This window comes from Perognathus longimembris, chromosome 9 (assembly GCF_023159225.1).
Source record: "Perognathus longimembris pacificus isolate PPM17 chromosome 9, ASM2315922v1, whole genome shotgun sequence".
In the NCBI taxonomy this organism is placed as follows: domain Eukaryota; kingdom Metazoa; phylum Chordata; class Mammalia; order Rodentia; family Heteromyidae; genus Perognathus; species Perognathus longimembris.
Genome location: NC_063169.1, coordinates 18,490,983 through 18,510,802, shown reverse-complemented (window position 1 = coordinate 18,510,802; position 19,820 = coordinate 18,490,983). Strand labels below are relative to the sequence as shown.

Sequence of the window (19,820 nt, the reverse complement as noted above, 5' to 3'; positions counted from 1 at the left end):
ATACAGGTTCAATCTTGGAAGAACAGTACTGGTAATTTGTACTTCAGTGCCTCACCAAATACAGACAATCACATAAAACAGGAAAACAATGATGTTTAATTTTGAATGTTTGGGAAGCTAAGAAATCCATTTCCTACAAATTCTTGAGCACACTTGTTTGATAACTCCTAAGGGCAGAAAACTGTAAGCTCAATTAAAATGATAGGCAGGACAGCCCATTGGTTCCTACACAGTGTACCTGGTGGAGTTCTCTGTAATTAAATGGAAAATAGAATACTGGCACATGCACTCACACACATGTACATACACACAGTCTTACAAAATTTCCAACTACTATTTATTCAAGACTCTGATCATGCTAATTTTTCAATGGTAGTGATAGTGAGATGTTACTATTTCATTTGTCTTTTTAATGTCTGCCTATTTAGCAATAACTGGACAATCCTGAGTTTCTTAGTTTTTGTAGACAATATTGTATTTTTTTAGATTATAATGGCTGGCTAATCTCCCTGCTCACTTGTATCCCCTTGTCAGTTCTTGTGCCCACTCTCTAGAAGGGCTGGCTCGCTTCACTCCTCGGGGCTGGCTGCTGCAACGTCATTCAAAGAACTACCTTGGGCTCCTAGAGCTTCTTCATACAGAAAGTGAGATGTGTCTAAGGATTTGTAGTCCCCTCACTTCTTCAAACACCACGCTCTCATCGTTTCCACTTTTTTTTTTTTAACCAACACTAGAGCCTCCCTCATCTTTAGTGAATAGATTATTTCTCCCCTGTGCCTCACAAGACCAAGTTCTGCCCTTAGCAAGCACATGTTCCTCACAATCTCACAGTCCTTTTCCAGGCTGGCTTATGAGAGTAGAGAACAAGAGCCATCTCTGTCTTACTCTCTGTTTTGTTGCCGACAGTGAATTGGCAGAAAGGATGTTCAATGAATGTTTCTTACTACCTAAATAAGTTCATCTGAATGGTAACAATGACTAAAATCTGGGCAGAAGATTTACACACACACATACACACATTTGGTATTGTTCATAATACCAAATCATACAATTTATAATCAGAAATACATATATACATATATGTATATATATATGTCTTTCCCTACACTGCAGCATTGGTCTTAAAATTTAATTGTTTCTAGGAAATAAACCTAAAAATCAGCAAAGCAAATTAGAGACACAACTGCAAGTGATATTTTAAAATTAATCACAATCATACATTAATAGCTTTGACAAACCAATAACCATGATTTATACTCAAAATCAGTTAGGTGGCCATTAAGTTTAAGAGTGGACTAATGTTTCATTGCTCTCATCCCCAAATCTGTTCAGTTTAGAGAAAAATGTGGGTATCCCTTTAGAAAATAAGCAAAAATTAAAAAGAGAGTGTGCTTTTAAAACAATTTGTACATAAAAGATACTGTCCAATTTTCCTCTGGAGGGAAAATCTGTATATTGAAGGATACTGGTTTTTGGTGTGCTTTCTAAATAACTCATTTAGAACACTATGCATAATAAATTATCAAAGTTGTTCAGAAAGGAACAAGTAGACAGTCTCAAACCTGAGATGAGCTATACTCTGTATTTGTTTTCCTGGCAGGCTGTACAGATGTACATTCAAGATTAAAACAGAAACACCCAGGATGGTGTTCAAGGGTGGAGGTCATTCTCTGCCCCAAGCCTCCCACACTAGTAGCTGGGGTCCCATATTTCATCGGCATCTGTTAGTGCTCATGGCTAGAATAAGCTTATAAGGACAGAGAGTCAATTTGTACATTATTCATCAATGTGTTCTCAATAACTACAATGCCCAGCATATAGTGAGCACTGTAATATTTAACACATAAGTGAATTCAGATGATAAAAGATCTAAAAACAGAGACAATCAACAAGTAATAGAAAAATGGGCATATATTATGTATGATATATTATGGTCAGACAGTTCAAGGAAAAATTAATGACTTACATACATGAAGAGATACTCACTTTGAGAGATAATAATTTAACAAAGTTAACATAGCAGTTTTTACCAAATAAGTTGCAAAAATAACAGAATTAGTTTTACTCTGTGGGTGAGGCTTTGGCAAAACATATACATCGTTACATTATCATAAACTGATACAGAGACTTTGGGGGAAATCTGGCACAATCTATCAAAATTACAAATGTATATACATTGGCCAAGCAGTCCTCCTAGGAAGCTTATCTCACAGATATACTTGAGCACAGGTGAAGTGACCTATACTAAGGTGACTGTTGCATTAATGTTTATAATAGCAAAAGGCTGGAAACTGCTAAGTGCCTATCAATTGGGGACTAGTTAATAAATGGGGATATTGACTTGCTATCCATTACTTGTAGCTATAGGAAAGAATGAGGACGCTCTTCTTATATTTATAGGACTAGATGTAATATATACTACTGAGGGAAGCAAACAAGGTACAAACAATGTGAATAGTATGTTTCATTTGTGAATAAAACTAAAAATAGACTTGCATTTACTTATATCTGTACAGAGAAACTGTAAAAACACAAAGTAAAGCTGTTAGTAAAGCAGTTTCTCTAGGGAAAGTTTAGGGACTAGGCACACAAAGAACAGGGTACATATGAGGCTGCATTATGTACATCTTAGATTATTGGCCTATGTGATTATATCACCTAATCAAATTATGTTCTTTTTAAAATCATACTGAATTACAAAAACAAGAGACAGAGGGGGAGGCTGTTATGCAAATTAATGAAAAAACTTATAGAAAGAATGCATGAATTTTATTTAAAGGAATACTTATTTTTAAATACATATGCTTATTACAGAATCATCCACTTAACACTAAAACTAATCTATTACCTCCTCTAAAGTATCATTCTACAGGCTAATTTTGAGTTGTATGAAGTATATAAAAGCAACAACATGATTCCTATCTCAAAATATTTTACAAGTCATATTTTTTATTAATATTTCAGACTGGCCCATAACCTTGTTAGCTCAAATTGTGCTTCCATGTATGATACAGTCTGTGACGAGCAAATAACAAAATAACAGTCTGAGAATACTATAATGTGAGATGTTAAGGGTCTTTTCCCTGTTGGATTACAAAAGAAAGTTTCAAAATCAAATTTGACTAAATTATTTAAGAAAATGCTTCCAACAAGAAAAGAGAACTCCAGTATTAAGATCATCAAAACCTTTTAGCCATATAACCTAAGTCACTGAAAGAAGAGTCTTACCTTACTTCCGCTGGGGGACTTGGAGAGTAGGGATTTGCAGAACAAGCCAGAATTCTGATGACTGCTCCAGGGTGATATGTCTCCAGAACATGAACAGCTGTAGGATATACCTGTTGTTCAAAGGTAAGTTCCACATAGTCCTGGCTCTGAAAATTGGGGGGTGTCCTCTTGAATGGCAAGGAAGCACTTGGACACTGATCCCACCATGTTCCATATGTGCGAAACACGGCTGTCTGAGTAAAGTCGCCTGAACTTGGGAATACATTCGGTACACCTGCCAAGTTCCACATGGTGTAGGACATACTATTCTCACTTCCATAATGGGAACTGAAATCCACTACTTCTTTGGCATACTGGACCACCTCTGAGTTGAGAGGGGAAGTCCGGCTGTTTGATACTATAGTTCTATGGCTGTTCATCATTTCTCCTCTTGTAGCTGTCATGGCTCGGCGCCGAAGGCACATATAATAAAACATAGTCAGAACCGTTAACATGGGAAAGACTGGTGACATCTAGTTGTGAATTATGAAGCTTCAAAAGGTCAGGTGTCCTCAGTAAGACGCATGAACTCTGAAGGATGTTCTAAAAGAATGAATGGTGTGGTGAAGTAAAATAATTTAAATAAGCAGAAAAATGCATGATAAGCTTTATAAAGCAGCTTTAACCACAGTATAATTTCCCAGAATGAAACTCAGAAAAAAATGTTAAACTATAAATGTGGTTCTCAGGAAAAATTTAATAGATGTATATAATACACTAAATATTAAATACCTAGCTAATTTTATGCCAAAGGGAAACAAAAGTGATATTCTATGGCAATGGAAGATGTATGAACCCTAAAGCCCCATATTATACAAAATTATAACAACCATTCAAGAACTTTCAAGTCCTTGAACTTTGAAAATTGAAATTATTTAAAATATGTGGCAAACCACCAAACTGCTGCTGTAAATCCAAACAAAATCCTATGCATTGTCATAACTTCACATTTTAACAAATGATTCCCTATTGTTAATTATTCTTCTTTTCCCAACATGCTAAGTACAGATTTCACATTATGGGAAAATAGTTTTGTGAGCTGACAGTTAATTCAGACCAGCTAAATTAACTGCCTTACACATCACAGATCACCAGACAGTATTTAATTTATAACTCTTAGCATTATTTGTTAGGGCAGTTCTTGGTTGGCTGGCATCTGGTTGGTTGCCAGCAACTCTTGAAAATCACTCACCCCAGATAGAGTGGTCACAGGATACACAGGGGAAATACAGAAGTTGGCATTCATCCATGTGTCCTGAAATTTGCATGCTGCTTTTAAGTATAAATGCTGAAATGTGACATTCTTTTAGCTATAAGACAAAAGTTTGAGAGAACACTTTTTAAATTTCTAAATCAGGAAGCCAAACATGCCTCCAAGTTATTAGCAAACTGCCACTTACAAAACAGAATTTTCAAATCAAACAAGCTATATTTTTCCCTTAAATTTGTATTTAAACATTTGTGTGTGTGTGATAGAATACAATACAAAAATAAATCTTGTCTCTAAAGAAGTTATAGACCTATGGTCTTGTCTCAAGTATGTCTGTAGACATATTTTGCTGGGGTCACCTGTGCTTTTATAATTCTGGTTTATTTTGTAGCCTGTGATAATCAAAAAGACCTCAGGACACCTGAGCTTCTGCATAAGCTGTGCTGTGTTCTAGCCTGTTTCATTCATTTACAGTACAGGCCTCGCCCCTGTCCTCACCAAGTAGTCAAACTCCTGTCAATATAAATAAGAAAAGTAAGCATACTTATTCTGGTATCTATAAAGTTTTGGGATGAACTTTTCCTAAACAAAAGAAGAAAATACCAACTCAGGGTTCAACTCCAAAACTTTTGTAAGAAACTTGTAAAACATTAACCCACATCAAATGTCTCTACTACTCAAAAACCTACAACAGTTTTCTCTGACATACAAAATATAATCTAAATTCCTTGATTTGGTGGTTTAAGGCTCTCCTAAGCTGGACAGATCTCTTCTTATACAACCCAGAAAACCTAGTAAGGTTCTAACATCCCTTCATATTTTTCCTTTTAAGTTTTTGTTGCTCTATTATTTCTCTCCCGACCATTTCATTCTATATTAGTAATGACATCACACCAAATGACACTGATTTTGTATCAGATCTAGTTCTAATAGGTTCTAGTTTCTTGAAAGGGAGAGTCCAGTGAAGCAACTTAATTTCTTCAAGTAGTCTGTATAGAGTAGGAATAAATTAGTTGAATTGATAGAAAAGCAGTGAGAAAACAAGAAAAAGTATAAAGTCTTAAATATTTTTACATTTTACTACAAAATCATTCCGCCTCTCAATGTCAGATAATTCAAATACACTAATATGAGGCATGTTGGTTGCCTTCCAAATACACTAATATGTTAACAACATTTAATTAATGAAGGATGAACTTGAAACAAGAACACACAATTATGAGAAAAAAAAAAAGAGGAAAATCAAGATCTGGGAACAGGGGCAGAAGTTAACCTGAGCCATATAATCAGTAATTAGTTATAATGGTTTCAAGTAAATCTATACAGGGTATTATCTCAAAACACATTATACACTGGACCATCATAAAGCTAAAACTCAGCCAAGACCACCCTATCTACAAAACCTAGACTGTGAAAACTTAGCTGACTACCTAGAAGTCTGAACAGGTATGATATTAACTGAAACAATCTAAGGAAAGTTACTAGAGAAAATCTAGATGCTCTGAGGCCAAAATTCACACTAATTTGTGGTTTAGAATCCCATTCTCAAGTCCAAAAATGGAAAAGGGACCTGAGTACTTAGCTGCTAAAATGTGAGGATGTAGTAGGCACACATGTGAAACCTCTTTGCAAGGATGTTAATAGATTAACCCCTTTCTAAGTATTCATCACACATACTACTACAAAAATGAACTACACTTGAGCAAAAAGAAGCCAGGGACAGTGCTCAGGCCCTGAGTCCAAGCCCCAGGACTGCCCCCCCCCCAAAAAAAAAATGAACTACAATGAAGTCACTCCATAGATGCACCAAAGGGAGGAATTTGCAAATCAAAGAACAGGAAGCATCAGAATAACCTGGAATTTCTGGAGAACAAGAAAGTACTTACTGAAACAGTCAACATGCTGCACACTGACAGAGGGTAAATGGAGGAGCTGTAAGACCTTTGGACATCACTTCTGACACATCACTTCTGACTCAGCTGGGCGCCAATGGCTCACACCTGTAATCCTAACTACTCAGAAGGCTGAGATCTGAGGATCCATGTTAGAAGCTAGCCTGAGCAAGAAAGTCCCTGAGAGTATTTCCAATAAATTACAAAAAAAAAAATTAAAAAAATCTGGAAGTAGAACTGTGGCTCAAGTGGTAGAGCATTAGCCTTGAGCAAAAAGAAGTTTAGGGGGGCTGGGGATATGGCCTAGTGGCAAGAATGCTTGCCTTGTATACATGAAGCCCTGGGTTTAATCCCCCAGCACCACATATACCAAAAACAGCCAGAAGTAGCGCTGTGGCTCAAGTGGCAGAGTGCTAGCCTTGAGCAAAAAGAAGCCAGGGACAGTGCTCAGGCCCTAAGTCCAAGGCCCAGGACTGGCAGAAAAAAAAAAAAAAAAGTGTCCGGGCCCTAAATTCAATCTCTTGGACTAGGAAAAAGAAAATCTTTCTACTTTCTTTAAGAAAAGAAAGTGCTTATCAGAAAACAAAGTTTTATAAAACAAAAGACCTCTACAAAATAGAATAGTATCTTTTTGTGATGTGAGCCTTCACCACCATTCTTAGCAAAAAGAAGATCGCAACAAGTTGTAAAGTAACAAGCCACAAACCTTACAATTGTTTCTTAGCAAGTTTTCACCATAGCAGGTCCATAAGTCTTTCATATAGGCTATCTTATTTTTAAGCTGTATTTAAAGCTGAGTAAAACTGAGACATGTAAAAATTGAGTTAGAAATTGTAAATATGTTATTTGTTCAGCTTTGTTCATACAAAAAGTAAAGTGAATAGTTAGAATTCCATATGTGAAACAGTAGTACCTCCAGCTCTAGATATATGTGTGCATGTGTTGGTACTGAGGCTTGAACTCAGGACCCAGGTGCTGTCTCTGAGCTTTTTTGCTCAAGACTAGCACTCTACTAACTAGTTCGGCCAAAGGTTTACTTTGGGCTCTTAATTGGAGATAAGAGTCTCAAGGACTTTACTGCCCAGGCTAGCTTTGAACCAAGATCCTATGTAGACAGGATTACAGGTGTGTGCCACCAGCGCTTGGCTCTAAACGCATTTTTAAAAGAAATAAGTAGTGTTTGGTACAATGACAAAGTCAGTGTACTTATTCACCCTCTATTGATTCTAAAGTCCTTTCCAACACACTAAGATGACATATGAAAGTGTTTCAGGCATAGAGAGGAACTCATGAAAAATAAAGGCCAGGTCCTTCCACTTTTCCCTGAGAAAGCAAGTCTCAGGACTTTTGTGGTAGCCTCCACCAGTGCAGAAGTCAGCACTGCCCATGGACTATCTGAAACATTGCCAAGGCACAGGAGGCAATGAACATCCCAACGGGCAATGTGTGTGTGTGTGTGTGTGTGTGTGTGTGTGTGTGTGTACACACATATACACATATATATCAAGTGCAAAAAGATCCAATAATTCGATCTTATGAAGAGAAAAGGATTCAAAAATAAACAATTTTTCCCATTTGGGACAAATAAATACTAATCTGGAATACTAGGTTTTCCAAAAGGATGATTATTAAACACACCTTTAGGGAGATATTTTCTAGTTCATTCAAATTGCTACCTAAATATTAAAGTAAGAGATAAAAATGGTTTTTATTTGTGGCTTAATCCAATCACTTGCTAACAGTGACTATGAGGTACGACATTCTCCACTGACACACTGAACTTCTATATGCACACACAATCAAGAAATACAAACAACAGCAATTTTAACTTGTGTCTTGAGACTTTCATATTCCTTGGGAAACAACTTGCTTTATATGACATGATTTTATTATAATACAGCTTTATTTTCAACCACATCTTCCATTTTATAAAATGTTTAACGAAGTTAAATAATACAATTACAAAGAAAGCAATAACAGTGGAAAGGCAAAATTAAGAGGTATAGACAAGGGAGAACATATGTTTACCACTGAGATTTGGAGTTAGATGGGAAGTCGATGAGGCAGAGAAAAGCAGGATGGCAGGAACTGCAGAGAATGCACTAGAAGAGGGAGAGGGAGGAAGGAAAAAGATGGCATGAAATAAACAAAGGAAAGTAACAGAACAATCTAGAGCTGAAGCAAGGCAAAACTAGGCTCAGAGTATAATAGAAGACCTGAAAAACAAGTTTAAAACTCTAAAGAGGATTCTCAACTTTAATGTATAAGATATGGAAAAGGTGAAAATGATAGACAATAAGCCCACATTGAAGACATGTCAAAGCATAGTAGATACTTGCAAAATAACCACGTCACTGAAGTGAGAAAAAAATGGGGCTCTTGATGGCTTTGCAGCACAGACTGAAATTCAATAGACTGCAAAATAGACAAATATAGTAACAAACAAAATAAAGTAACAAATACAGTAAAACCCCTCAAAATCTTAAACATTTATCATTTCTGAACTGCAGTGATACTGGTCAAAAAAGACTATTGTCAGTTAAGTTCTTCTTCGGTCAAGTTTAGAAATCCAAATATATGGGAAAGCGAAAAAGGTGAAACTCTATTAAAAACTCTTCCACCTTGCACCTCTTTCCTGCCGATTCCCAAGATGCTTCTACACTACACATAGTCCCATACCCTCTTGCCTCCTTGGTACCTGTCAGTACCCTCCTGGGACTACTTCTTTCTCATTCTTCTCAAGGACATAAAGGCACCAAAGAAGGCTGTCTTTTGGACATACAAGGTAAGAGAAAGTTCCGCCTACCTTCACTTCTCTCTGCCCCACACATGAGAGATCATGTGTGCACAACTCTTGCATTTCAACCATGCCCTCAACAGCACTGTGACTTCATGCCTCGGCATCTGGAGGATGGCTGGAATACCCTTTCCCCTCCTACGTGATACCCTCTCATGTGGACTCCAGTATCAGTTTCAGAGGTTATCCATCATTCATCGTTCCTTTGTACTTTTGTTAAATAGATATCAGTGCTGTTTCTTACCAATCAAGATACTTATAAATTCAGAAAATGTGTCTTAATTGTAACAATACACTCAGGGCCCAGAACATGCTAATGCATGCTCAGTAAGCACCTCTTTCTTTAGTGGAAACTGGTCAAAGAATCATAATAAATAAAATAAACATAGAAATGAAACCAGTGACTCTTCAAGACAAGGTAATGTAGGAAAAAACTTCTGTATCTTGATACAAAGAAAAAGAGAAAGAAAATGGATGATAAAAATGGAAGCACAATGGGTAAGAATAAAATGTATGAACTTCTTTGAAGCCATCCAAGACGGAATAGTATCCATATTGAAATTTTACTATTCAAAGAGAAGGTAAAAAAGTGGTGATTTCTGTGAGTACAAAAGCAGCCCTTGAATATATAAAAGAGAACTGACTCTGGCCACAAAGGAACTCTGATTGAAATTAAAGAAAGATTCATGAAAGACATGATTGGAGAGGTAAAAGAACGCTATTTTCTCAAATACAATAATTTTTTTAACATTCCAAACTTATAAGACCATAGGTTGATTACAGAGAAGTAGAAAAACTACAGATGAAAAAGTTCTTTTAAAAAGTAATGATCACACTTAGGAGGAGGAAGCAGGAAGATAGTAAGTTCTAGGCCAGCATGGGCTATATAGAGACCCAGCTTCCATAAAATTACAAAAGAGGAAAGGAAAAAAATAACATAAGAGCTAAGAGAGTGAGAGTAAAAAGATTATTATTGTTCTATACTAGATATGCTATAGGGAAGCAAAGACCCAGTGTTAGCAAAAGTATCCCTTTTCTTAATTACTTATTTACATTCCAACTGTACTATATGCTTAAAACTACAGATTAGAAAAATGTAACTATAGAAAAATGTAACACTGAGCTTGGTATTTTAAGACATTATTATATATTTTTCTTCTATGTAAATTCTCCAATTAAGCATTATTACTATTTATATTTAAATAAGGACTGCTGTGGTTTTTGATAAATGTCTCCAAAAGGCCCAATGTTGAAGGCTTGGTTGCTCGACTATGGCACTACTTTGAGGTATAGGACCTTTAAGAAGTGGGGCCTGGTGGCAAATAGTTGGATCCTGGAGGAAGCGAGAGTCATGTTCTCCAGGGGAACATCAGGACTCTGGCTCTCTTCTCTCTTTGCTTCCTGGCTATAAAGAGGTAAAATAGGCCTACTCTACCACATGCTGCCATTACAATGTACTGTGCCACCACAGGCCCAAAATAACAGGGCCAAGTGACCATAATTGAAGTCTCTAGGACATTTGAACCACAATAAATCCTTCTTTTTAAGTTGGTCCATCTCCAGATTTGTTAAAATGACAGGAAGCTGACTAACAAAGGCCCAAACACAGGTAGGGTTTCTAACTGAACTCTAAGGGTCAACATGAAAAATAAAGATACTTATCCAGTTTCACAAGTTCTTGAAAATTTGGCCAAATGAAGCAGAGGAATCAACAAAGATTTAAAAAAAAAAAAAAAAAAAGAGGGGCTGGGAATGTGGCTTAGTGGCAAGAGCGCTTGCCTCTCATGAAGCCCTGGGTTCGATTCCTCAGCACCACATATACTGAAAACAGCCAGAAGTGGCGCTGTGGCTCATGTGGTAGGGTGCTAGCCTTGAGCAAAAGAAGCCAGGGACAGTGCTCAGGCCCTGAATCCAAACCCCAGGACTGGCAAAAAAAAAAAAGAGTAAAGGCAAAGGAAAATGTTGGGAAATCATATGAAAACAGTACTCTCTTCTAGTTAGCAATGTAGCCCTCAAATATGCAAAAATTGTGATAGAGTCTGGAACATAGCAAACTCTTCAAAAACTAGTATTGTACCAAAGAACAAAAGGGAGCCCTAAGCAAGAAGGATCTATAAAACCAGAGTACAAAGGATTTATCAAAAAACAAGGACTAGTACTCATAATTTAAACTAGGAACTGGCAATTGATTAGTTCAATCGAATCTGTTCTCTTTCTTTCTCTAAATTTCTTTAATATCTATACGTCTGAAATATCTCACCACCAAGTTCTGGTAGCAAGAAAAGCAGGAAAAATGAATTGACAACCTACAGCAGGATGAAGGGAGTGGTGGTTTCTTGATATGAGACATCAGGAAACCTTCTTGCCCAAGGTGCTATCTCACACAGTGACAAAGGTGGACTGACTTCTAATTATGCAAATAATACAAACTATCTTAGATAAAGATACCTTCCCATTACATTACCTTCACTTTTCCTTCATTGTTTAATGTTGGGTAAGAATGAACCATCTTTTGGAAAGAACTATGAATTTAAACTTTTTCCAGATCCATAACATACATTTAACTAAAAGAGTAAAATATTATGCCAAATAAAAATAGACTCCCCCTAACTATTAAAACCATAGTAATGATGTGAATTTACTGTAGCCAAGTACTGCCTATATGTTTCTGTACAGGACCATAGAGAACATCTACTAAATGAAATATAAGGAATTCACTTATGTTGCCTAACAAAAATCCAAATGCAATATTACATACAGGTCTGTTGTGGTTAACCTTTATAGCTAAAACAAGAATTAACTAAAATGATGGAACATTATTAAGCTAACTTTGAGGTACAATTTGCATTCCAAAAATGTACCCTGGTGCACACTAGCAATGCCAAGTCTCTATAGTCATATTTGTAGTGTTGTATCAATTAAAAAAAAAAAGAACACTTGAATAGAAATAAGCAAAGGATCTGATCATGTAACAAGAAAATGCAAATGTCCAATAAACAAATATAGAAATTCAATCCACCAATAAACAAGCAAATATTAACACATAAATAACACAGCATTTTTCATTCATAAAATTACAACGTATAGAAAATAACCATATCATCACAGCAGTAATTGTCAGAAAACATGTTACATTTACTACAAAGGAATTACAACTCTACCTGTCTTATATAGAGCCACTGACTGTATTTGTTCCCAATTGTATTTTCAACTATATATACATATATAGTAACATATATAGTAACATATATATGTGTATATATATATATATATCACAAAATCTTGCTAGATGGAGGTCTCCCTCTGGATAGAAGGCAGGCTTGTTTCCTATATAGGAAAATGTCTCCCTCTAGGGCAAAGGTCAGACAGTTTACCCATAGCTCAGTACAAAAGACTCAGGGTCCCTAAATTCAAATTTCCTCTCTTGTAATACAACCTACTTCTTGTGCTACTGTTATCCTGCCCTTGTGCCATCTCTTTGTAGAAACTGGGCTCCAGGGCTCAGAAGATGATATTCTCTGGCTACTGCCCTTGCTCTGCTTTGTTTCTGACCTAGGAGTTCTCACATCTTCTGCCAACATACATGAATCTCTTATCTTCAGAGTATACAATCTCTTGACCATTACAGCAACAATATGACAAAGGCAGTATTCCTACAAATTGTGTAAACCTTGACTCTTACCAACAAGCTTTCTGAAAGAGAACTATGGCAGAATTTCTGAGAATTTAAAATATACATACAGCCTTGAGCCTAGCAATATAATCATCTACACTAAGAGAGTAAACAAACATGCAAATACATCAGTACACAGCAGTCCCCCTTCCTCTAAAGGAGATACATTTCAATATCCCCCATCTTTGGATGACTGAAATAGGAGTTCACAGGGAATCCTAGAAGCATACCTTATTCATTTATTATCTGGTTTTGAATTAGCATGGTCAAAAAATTGAAAATGTATTTTAAAATAAAAAATTTTTATTTGCATATAAATAGTATGCATCACAGTTGATGTGGAGAAGTTCAAAATGATACGAAAGGAATCATCTGTTGTGTCAAAATTATCCTGTAATTTGTTTCCTTGTCCTTAATGTTGCAAAAGTATGCCTCCCAAAAAGTAAATGTGACCAAAAAACAAAATAAAAGTTATGGCAAGCCTCCCAAGCCCATACTTTATGATATGCTTAAGGTGACAAACTGAAATTTTTAGATTTCTTGAAAGGCATTATGTGTTTAACAGTAGTAGGGCCATATTATGGGGGAAAAGTGAATCAACACCTATGGAACTGGAGATTTTAAAAAGCATGAAATAATGTAGATTTTGGTGAGCAATTTCAGTGTATATAACAGCAATTTCTGTGACAATAATGTACCCTACTCCATGTGGTACCAAGTTATGGATGCCATATATACAGTATAGGTAAATTTGAGTAATATTAAAACATTGAGCTGTATTTGTGATTTTTCCTCATTGGTCTTCTTGGAACCATATACCAATGGATACCAAGAGTCTACTCTCTCTCTCTCTCTCTCTCTCTCTGTATGTGTGTGTGTGTGTGTATATATATATATATATGTATATGTATATATTAAACTTTGACCTCTCACTTACAGCAAACACTTGATAGCGTCTCTTAGTATGTCTGACTTTCCAGCATCACTACTTGTGAGCTTTGGGTCACTTATAAATAAAATCCGGGTGACTTCAACATAAGCCCTGTAAAACCATGACTGTTAATCTGCTAACCATGTATCTCCTAAGTGACAGGTAGATGTTAAAAACAACATGAATATGTTGGACAATATGTGATTCAAGGAGTGGAAAGGAATGACAATTCATCATACTAGACAGAATAGTACACAATTTAAAATTTATGAATTGTTTAGCTTTGGAATCTATTTAATATTTTAAATGAAGTTGATTATAGATAAAAGGAACCACAGAAAGGATAGTGAAGACAAGGGGGACTATTTCACAAACAGAAATGATTCTGTAATTTCATTTGTACAGAATTTCATTTGTTATAGAAACGAATTTGAAGTATCCTAAACATCAATAGAGGAAAATAAATTGTAAGATATTCCTACAATAAAACACCAAAAGACCTTTAAAAAAGGCAAGTAATGATACGAAGAGGTATTCACCAATTATCACTAAATAGAAGCTGCAGAAAATGGTATATTGTCATTTATACAAATGTACATTTATACATACTGATATCTGGATTGTGAGAATAATTTATCAGTGATGATTTTTTTGGCAGTACTGGGATTTGACCACTTAATGCCTCCAGTCCTGTTTTGGTGGGGGTTATTTTTTAGATCAAATCTCACTTTCTACCTACGTACACTCGAGCTATGATTTGCCTACTTTAGGCTTCCTATCTTTGCTGGCATCATAGGGATGAATTACCGCATCCAGCTTCCTTCTGCAGAAACGGAATCACACATACTATTCTGCCTAAGCTGGCTTGGAAATGTGATCCTCGAAATCTCATGCTCTCAGATAGCTAGGACTCCAGGTATGAGCCACGAGCACCTAGCTCATACAGTGATGATCTTTATGAAAGAGAGTTACTGATACATGAGCAAATAACACCTTCACTTTTTCCTTTAACAATATCTGTATTACACAATGAATGTATACTTACTTTATGAGTAAGATTTGTGTGTTATAGCAATATATGAAAATTTATATTTGCTACCCAGTGAAGATGGTAAAATACAAATCAACATTTATCTCAATCACTGCTGAAAACAGGTACAGAATGTCTTGTATTGGGGCTGATGAAGAGACACACACTACACACTCTAAGCCAAAACACAACATCAGGTTAGCTTCTTTAATACAGCTGCTGGGGAGCTATTCTACGTGGTGAGTTCTGAGTGAGTAACAGAGGTTATTTATTTAACAGTGGTTATTGATTCAATTGACCATAGGAAAAGCAAGCCAAAAGAAATGACTTCTAGAAGAGGTACACCCTTCAAACAAGGGTGCGGAGGACAAAATATAAGGTGAGAAAGTGATTCAAACTGTCCGCACTAAAATTCATCCCAAATATATTTAGTGATTTCTACAACATGCCAGACATTGTAAAAAGCAGTAGAGATGGAAACATAGAGTAACATAAGCAGTATTGTATCATCACAATAAGTCAGATGTAACTGATCGACAGTTCAGAAAGAGCCTCAAGACTGTACACAAATTAGTGTTCCAGACAGAGGTAGATAGGTAGATGATACAGATAGATAAGATGATAGAAAGATAAATAGAACTATAGGGCTAGATAGATCCCTGTAAGAAGGAAAAGCAGAATTAGACAAATGAAGTTGCTCACCACTAGATCAGAAAAGTAGAGCCTTACCTCATATCTCACACCAAAATTGAGTAAGACTATCAAAAGTACCAGAAAATGAGGACATTCACAAATCACTCATGCAAAGGATGCATGGCAAGCTTGGCATATGTTGACTAACCCAAAATAAGAAGATAAGCACAATAGGGCTAATAATGCAAAGGAAAACAGGCAAGTTTTTGTTAACCAATGATATGTGGAAGGAAAATATAAACTAATAACATTTTAAGCTACCACTATACCGGGCCTAGACTGATCAGGACAGTAGAAGAAATGATCATTCGTACACTATGCTGACTCCTCTGGTTTTCAAGTCAGTATCTGAAAGGAAGAATATGAAAGTGCAAGGCTTAGAATAGCCAACTTTGGGGACAGCAGTTGTTCTTTGTTTTTTTAATTTGGTACTCAAATGTGAGGAAAAAAGTCAACTCAATAAATACTTCTTTTCAACATAGTGCTGGAATCCCTAGCCATAGCAATAAGGCAAGAGGAGGACATCAAAGGGATCCACATCGGCAAGGAAGAAATCAAGCTATCCCTATTCGCAGATGACATGATCTTATATCTGAAGGACCCAAAAAACTCAGTCCCTGGGCTGGGGATATGGCCTAGTGGCAAGAGTGCCTGCCTTGGATACATGAGGCCCTGGGTTCAATTCCCCAGCACCACATATACAGAAAATGGCCAGAAGCGGCGCTGTGGCTCAAGTGGCAGAGTGCTAGCCTTGAGCAAAAAGAAGCCAGGGACAGTGCTCAGGCCCTGAGTCCAGGCCCCAGGACTGGCCAAAAAAAAAAAAAAAAAAAAAACTCAGTCCCCAAACTCCTACACCTAATAAACCATTTTGGCAAAGTAGCAGGATACAAAATCAATCCACAAAAGTCAGCAGCCTTTCTGTACACCAGCAATGTACAAGCAGAAAAGGAAATTATGGAAACAATTCCATTTACAGTAGCCAAAAAAAGAATAAAGTACCTAGGGATCAACCTAACCAAGGACGTGACAGACCTATTTAATAAGAACTATAAAAATCTAATAAGGGAAATCAAAGAAGACACAAAGAGATGGAAAGACCTCCCATGCTCATGGGTAGGCAGAATCAATATAGTGAAAATGGTCATATTGCCCAAATTGTTATACGAATTCAATGCAATCCCTATCAAAAGCCCAGTTACATTCTTCACTGAAATAGAGAAAGCAATCCATAAATTCATATGGAACAGCAAAAGACCTAGAATAGCCGAAGCAATTCTAGGCAAAAAAAAGCAGTGCAGGAGGTATCACAATACCAGACTTCAAGCTCTACTATAGGGCCATCATAACAAAAACAGCCTGGTAGTGGTATAAAAACAGACCAGAAGACCAATGGATTAGAAATGAAGATCCAGAAATAAAATCGCGCTCTTACAGTCAGCTGATATTCGACAAAGGAGCTAAAGACATACAATGGAATAAACATAGCCTCTTCAACTACTGGTGTTAGGAGAACTGGGCAGCCATATGCAGAAAACTCAAAGTAGACCCAAGCCTATCACCATGCACCAAGATCAACTCAAAATGGATCAAGGACCTCAATATCAGACCCGAATCCTTGAAACTACTGAAGGACAGAGTAGGAAAGACGCTAGAACTTATAGGCACAGGAAGGAACTTCCTGAATATAGTCCCAGGGGCACAACAACTAGGGGAGAGACTCGACAAATGGGACTACTACAAATTAAAAAGTTTCTGCACAGCTAAGGACATAGCCACCAAAATAAGAAAGACAGCCAACCATATGGGAAAGGATCTTTACCAGCACAGCAACAGACAAAGGCCTAATATCTGCCATCTACAGAGAACTCAAAAAACTAAGCCCCTCCAAGCCCAATAAACCAATTAGGAAATGGGCAAAGGAGCTAAAGAGAGACTTCACAAGAGAAGACATAAAAATGGCAAAGAAATATATGAGCAAATGTTCAACATCCCTGGTAGTAAAGGAAATGCAAATAAAAACAACCCTGAGATACCACCTCACTCCAGTTAGAATGGCCTATACTCTGAACTCAGGCAACAACAAATGCTGTAGGGGGTGCGGGGAAAGAGGAACCCTTCTCCATTGTTGGTGGGAGTGCAAATTAGTACAACCACTTTGGAGAACAGTATGGAGGTTTCTCTAAAAGCTCAATATAGACCTACCCTATGACCCAGCCATACCACTCCTAGGCATCTATCCTGAACAGCAAGTCCCAAGATATCAAAAAGACATTTGTACTTCCATGTTTATCGCAGCACAATTCACAATAGCCAAAAGATGGAAACAACCCAGATGCCTCTCCACAGATGAATGGATCCAAAAAATATGGTACCTATACACAATGGAACACTACATAGCGATTAGGAATGGTGAAATATTGTTATTCGCAGGGAAATGGTCAGAACTTGTTGAGAGAGACAAGCCTAGAACACAGAAAATAAAGGGGCATGATCTCCCTGATATATGACTGTTAAGAAGGGGTGACAGAGAGACAGTAGAGGCCAGGTCTGTGAAACCAAAAACTGCTTGTCAAATGGTATTTCCCACAGGATTGTGTCAGCAACCCAACATTATGTAACTAAAACCAAACAACTACTCAACATATAAAGGTCAAAAATTGACCTCTCAGTGGAATACAATAGCTCAAAAGCTATGTATGTATGTTCATATAAGACTACTGTCGACATACTGTCTAATATCGACATTACATTTAAAGCCCTAAGTGAATTTTCTTGGGTGTAGGCCACGTGGCTACTGTATATGTTCTTGGTACATTGTGTGTTGTATATATGTCTACCTGACCTAGGGAAGGGAAAGAAAAATAGGGTGTAAGATATCACAAGAAATGTACACACTGCCCTACTATGTAACTGTACCCTTTTTGCACAACACCTTGTCAAAAAATTGTGTTTAATTAATAAATAAATTACCAAAAAAAAGCTATGATGGAAGCTGAAAAAAAAATATTTAAAAGTGCACCTATTCTGAAGTGATCCACATTGCCAAATGGAAGGACGACGACACAGCTCCTTTTCCCTAGGAACTTCGAGTTCGATAAAGAGGTGCCCCTCTACTCAACCAACAGGGCAAGGGAAGCACGACGTGACCTTGAAGGGGAAAAAAATAATGTACCTAATTCTGAATTTAAACCGAGGGGTGCGCACAGAAAATGGAACTGTGTGTTGAAAGAGATATACACTCAACTGTCAACGCAACAGATAACCACGATTTTATATCACTTAATCTGTCTAATTATTTGTATACTTCGGCGAGTGGTGGCACCCTGAAGCTCTGTGGCAGCAGTCCTTAGCGAAACATCAAACCACCCCTCCACTGCGGACAGGTTGAGCAGGAGGATAAAGTGGAGAGATGGTCCTCCTCATCCCACCTGGGAACACCCCTAAACACAGAAATAAGGCAGCGGCCGAGCATCCCGCGGCAGTCCTGAAGGGAGAAGGCACAGGCCTGGGTTAGAGGGAAAACATCAGCAGTCACGTGGACGTCAGCACTGCAGGGACCGGGCCACCAGTCCGCGGGGCTGCGCGGGGCCCGGCGGGTCACAACCCCGAGCCTTCGCAAGCCGGACCTCGGGCCCAGCGGACGCCCTGGCGCCTGGGCCGGGGTGCCAGCTCCCCACACCCCGCCGCAAGCCCCGCAGGCGCAGCACGGCGGCCGAGAGAAAGGGGCCCGCAGAGGGAGGCCTCGGCTCCGCACTCAGGCTCCCCCAAAGCGCGGTGCCCCAGCCCCGCCCCAGCGGCGACGGAGGGAGACGGAGACAGACCCTCGGGAGGGAGAAGGAAAGAAAGGGCCGTACCCTGACGGGGTCCGGGAGAGGCGCGCGCCGAGGGCTTCACCCCCCCGCGACCCGGCGGCACGGGAAAGGCCTTGGGCGCGGGGGCGGCTCCCGGGCTCCGGCGCGGCGGCACCACGGCGGCCTGGCCGGCCAGGCGCGACCCGGAAGGAAGACGCGGAGGCCAAGGGGCGGGACGGATGGAAAGGGCGGGGCTTCTTGGCGGGTGGGGCAGGTCGAGGGCGGGGCTTTCCGTGGGGGCGGGGCTGCGTGCTAGGGCGGCCGGGACGATTCCGGGAGAGCGGGAAGTTGCAGCCCTGGCACCCCTGTTCTAGCCCCTAGGAGGAGCAGAGTGTGTTCTGTAAATGGCCTAAGTACTCTGTAGTCGGCGGTGGACGCAAATATTCTGCCCAATCCCGTCTGAGCACCGCCTGCCAGCTGCAGTGTAGTCCTCTGCTGAGGCTTCTTCGAACTTGGCGACTCAGGTGAGATGGCCT

At 38.4% G+C, this 19,820-nt stretch overlaps 1 protein-coding gene across 4 annotated transcripts in view; it reads right to left on the bottom strand.

The window, feature by feature from the left end:
• The window catches only part of Fbxl4 (F-box and leucine rich repeat protein 4), a 63,588-nt gene extending 44,101 nt beyond the window's left edge, over nt 1-19,487 (bottom strand). Inside the window, exons 1-4 of one of the 4 annotated variants that reach the window (XM_048353794.1) lie at nt 19,348-19,487; nt 18,798-18,977; nt 4,460-4,577; nt 3,229-3,338 (exon numbers count right to left, since the gene is read on the bottom strand). In XM_048353794.1, coding sequence (XP_048209751.1) covers nt 3,229-3,338; nt 4,460-4,513 — 164 coding nt within the window. In that variant the 5' untranslated portion in view covers nt 4,514-4,577; nt 18,798-18,977; nt 19,348-19,487. Of the gene's footprint in view, nt 1-3,228; nt 3,811-4,459; nt 4,578-8,397; nt 8,610-18,797; nt 18,978-19,347 lie in introns of those variants that run through there. The other 3 variants (XM_048353793.1, XM_048353792.1, XM_048353791.1) reach the window with 3 other exon arrangements.
• Between the last annotated feature and the right edge of the window lie 333 nt (nt 19,488-19,820).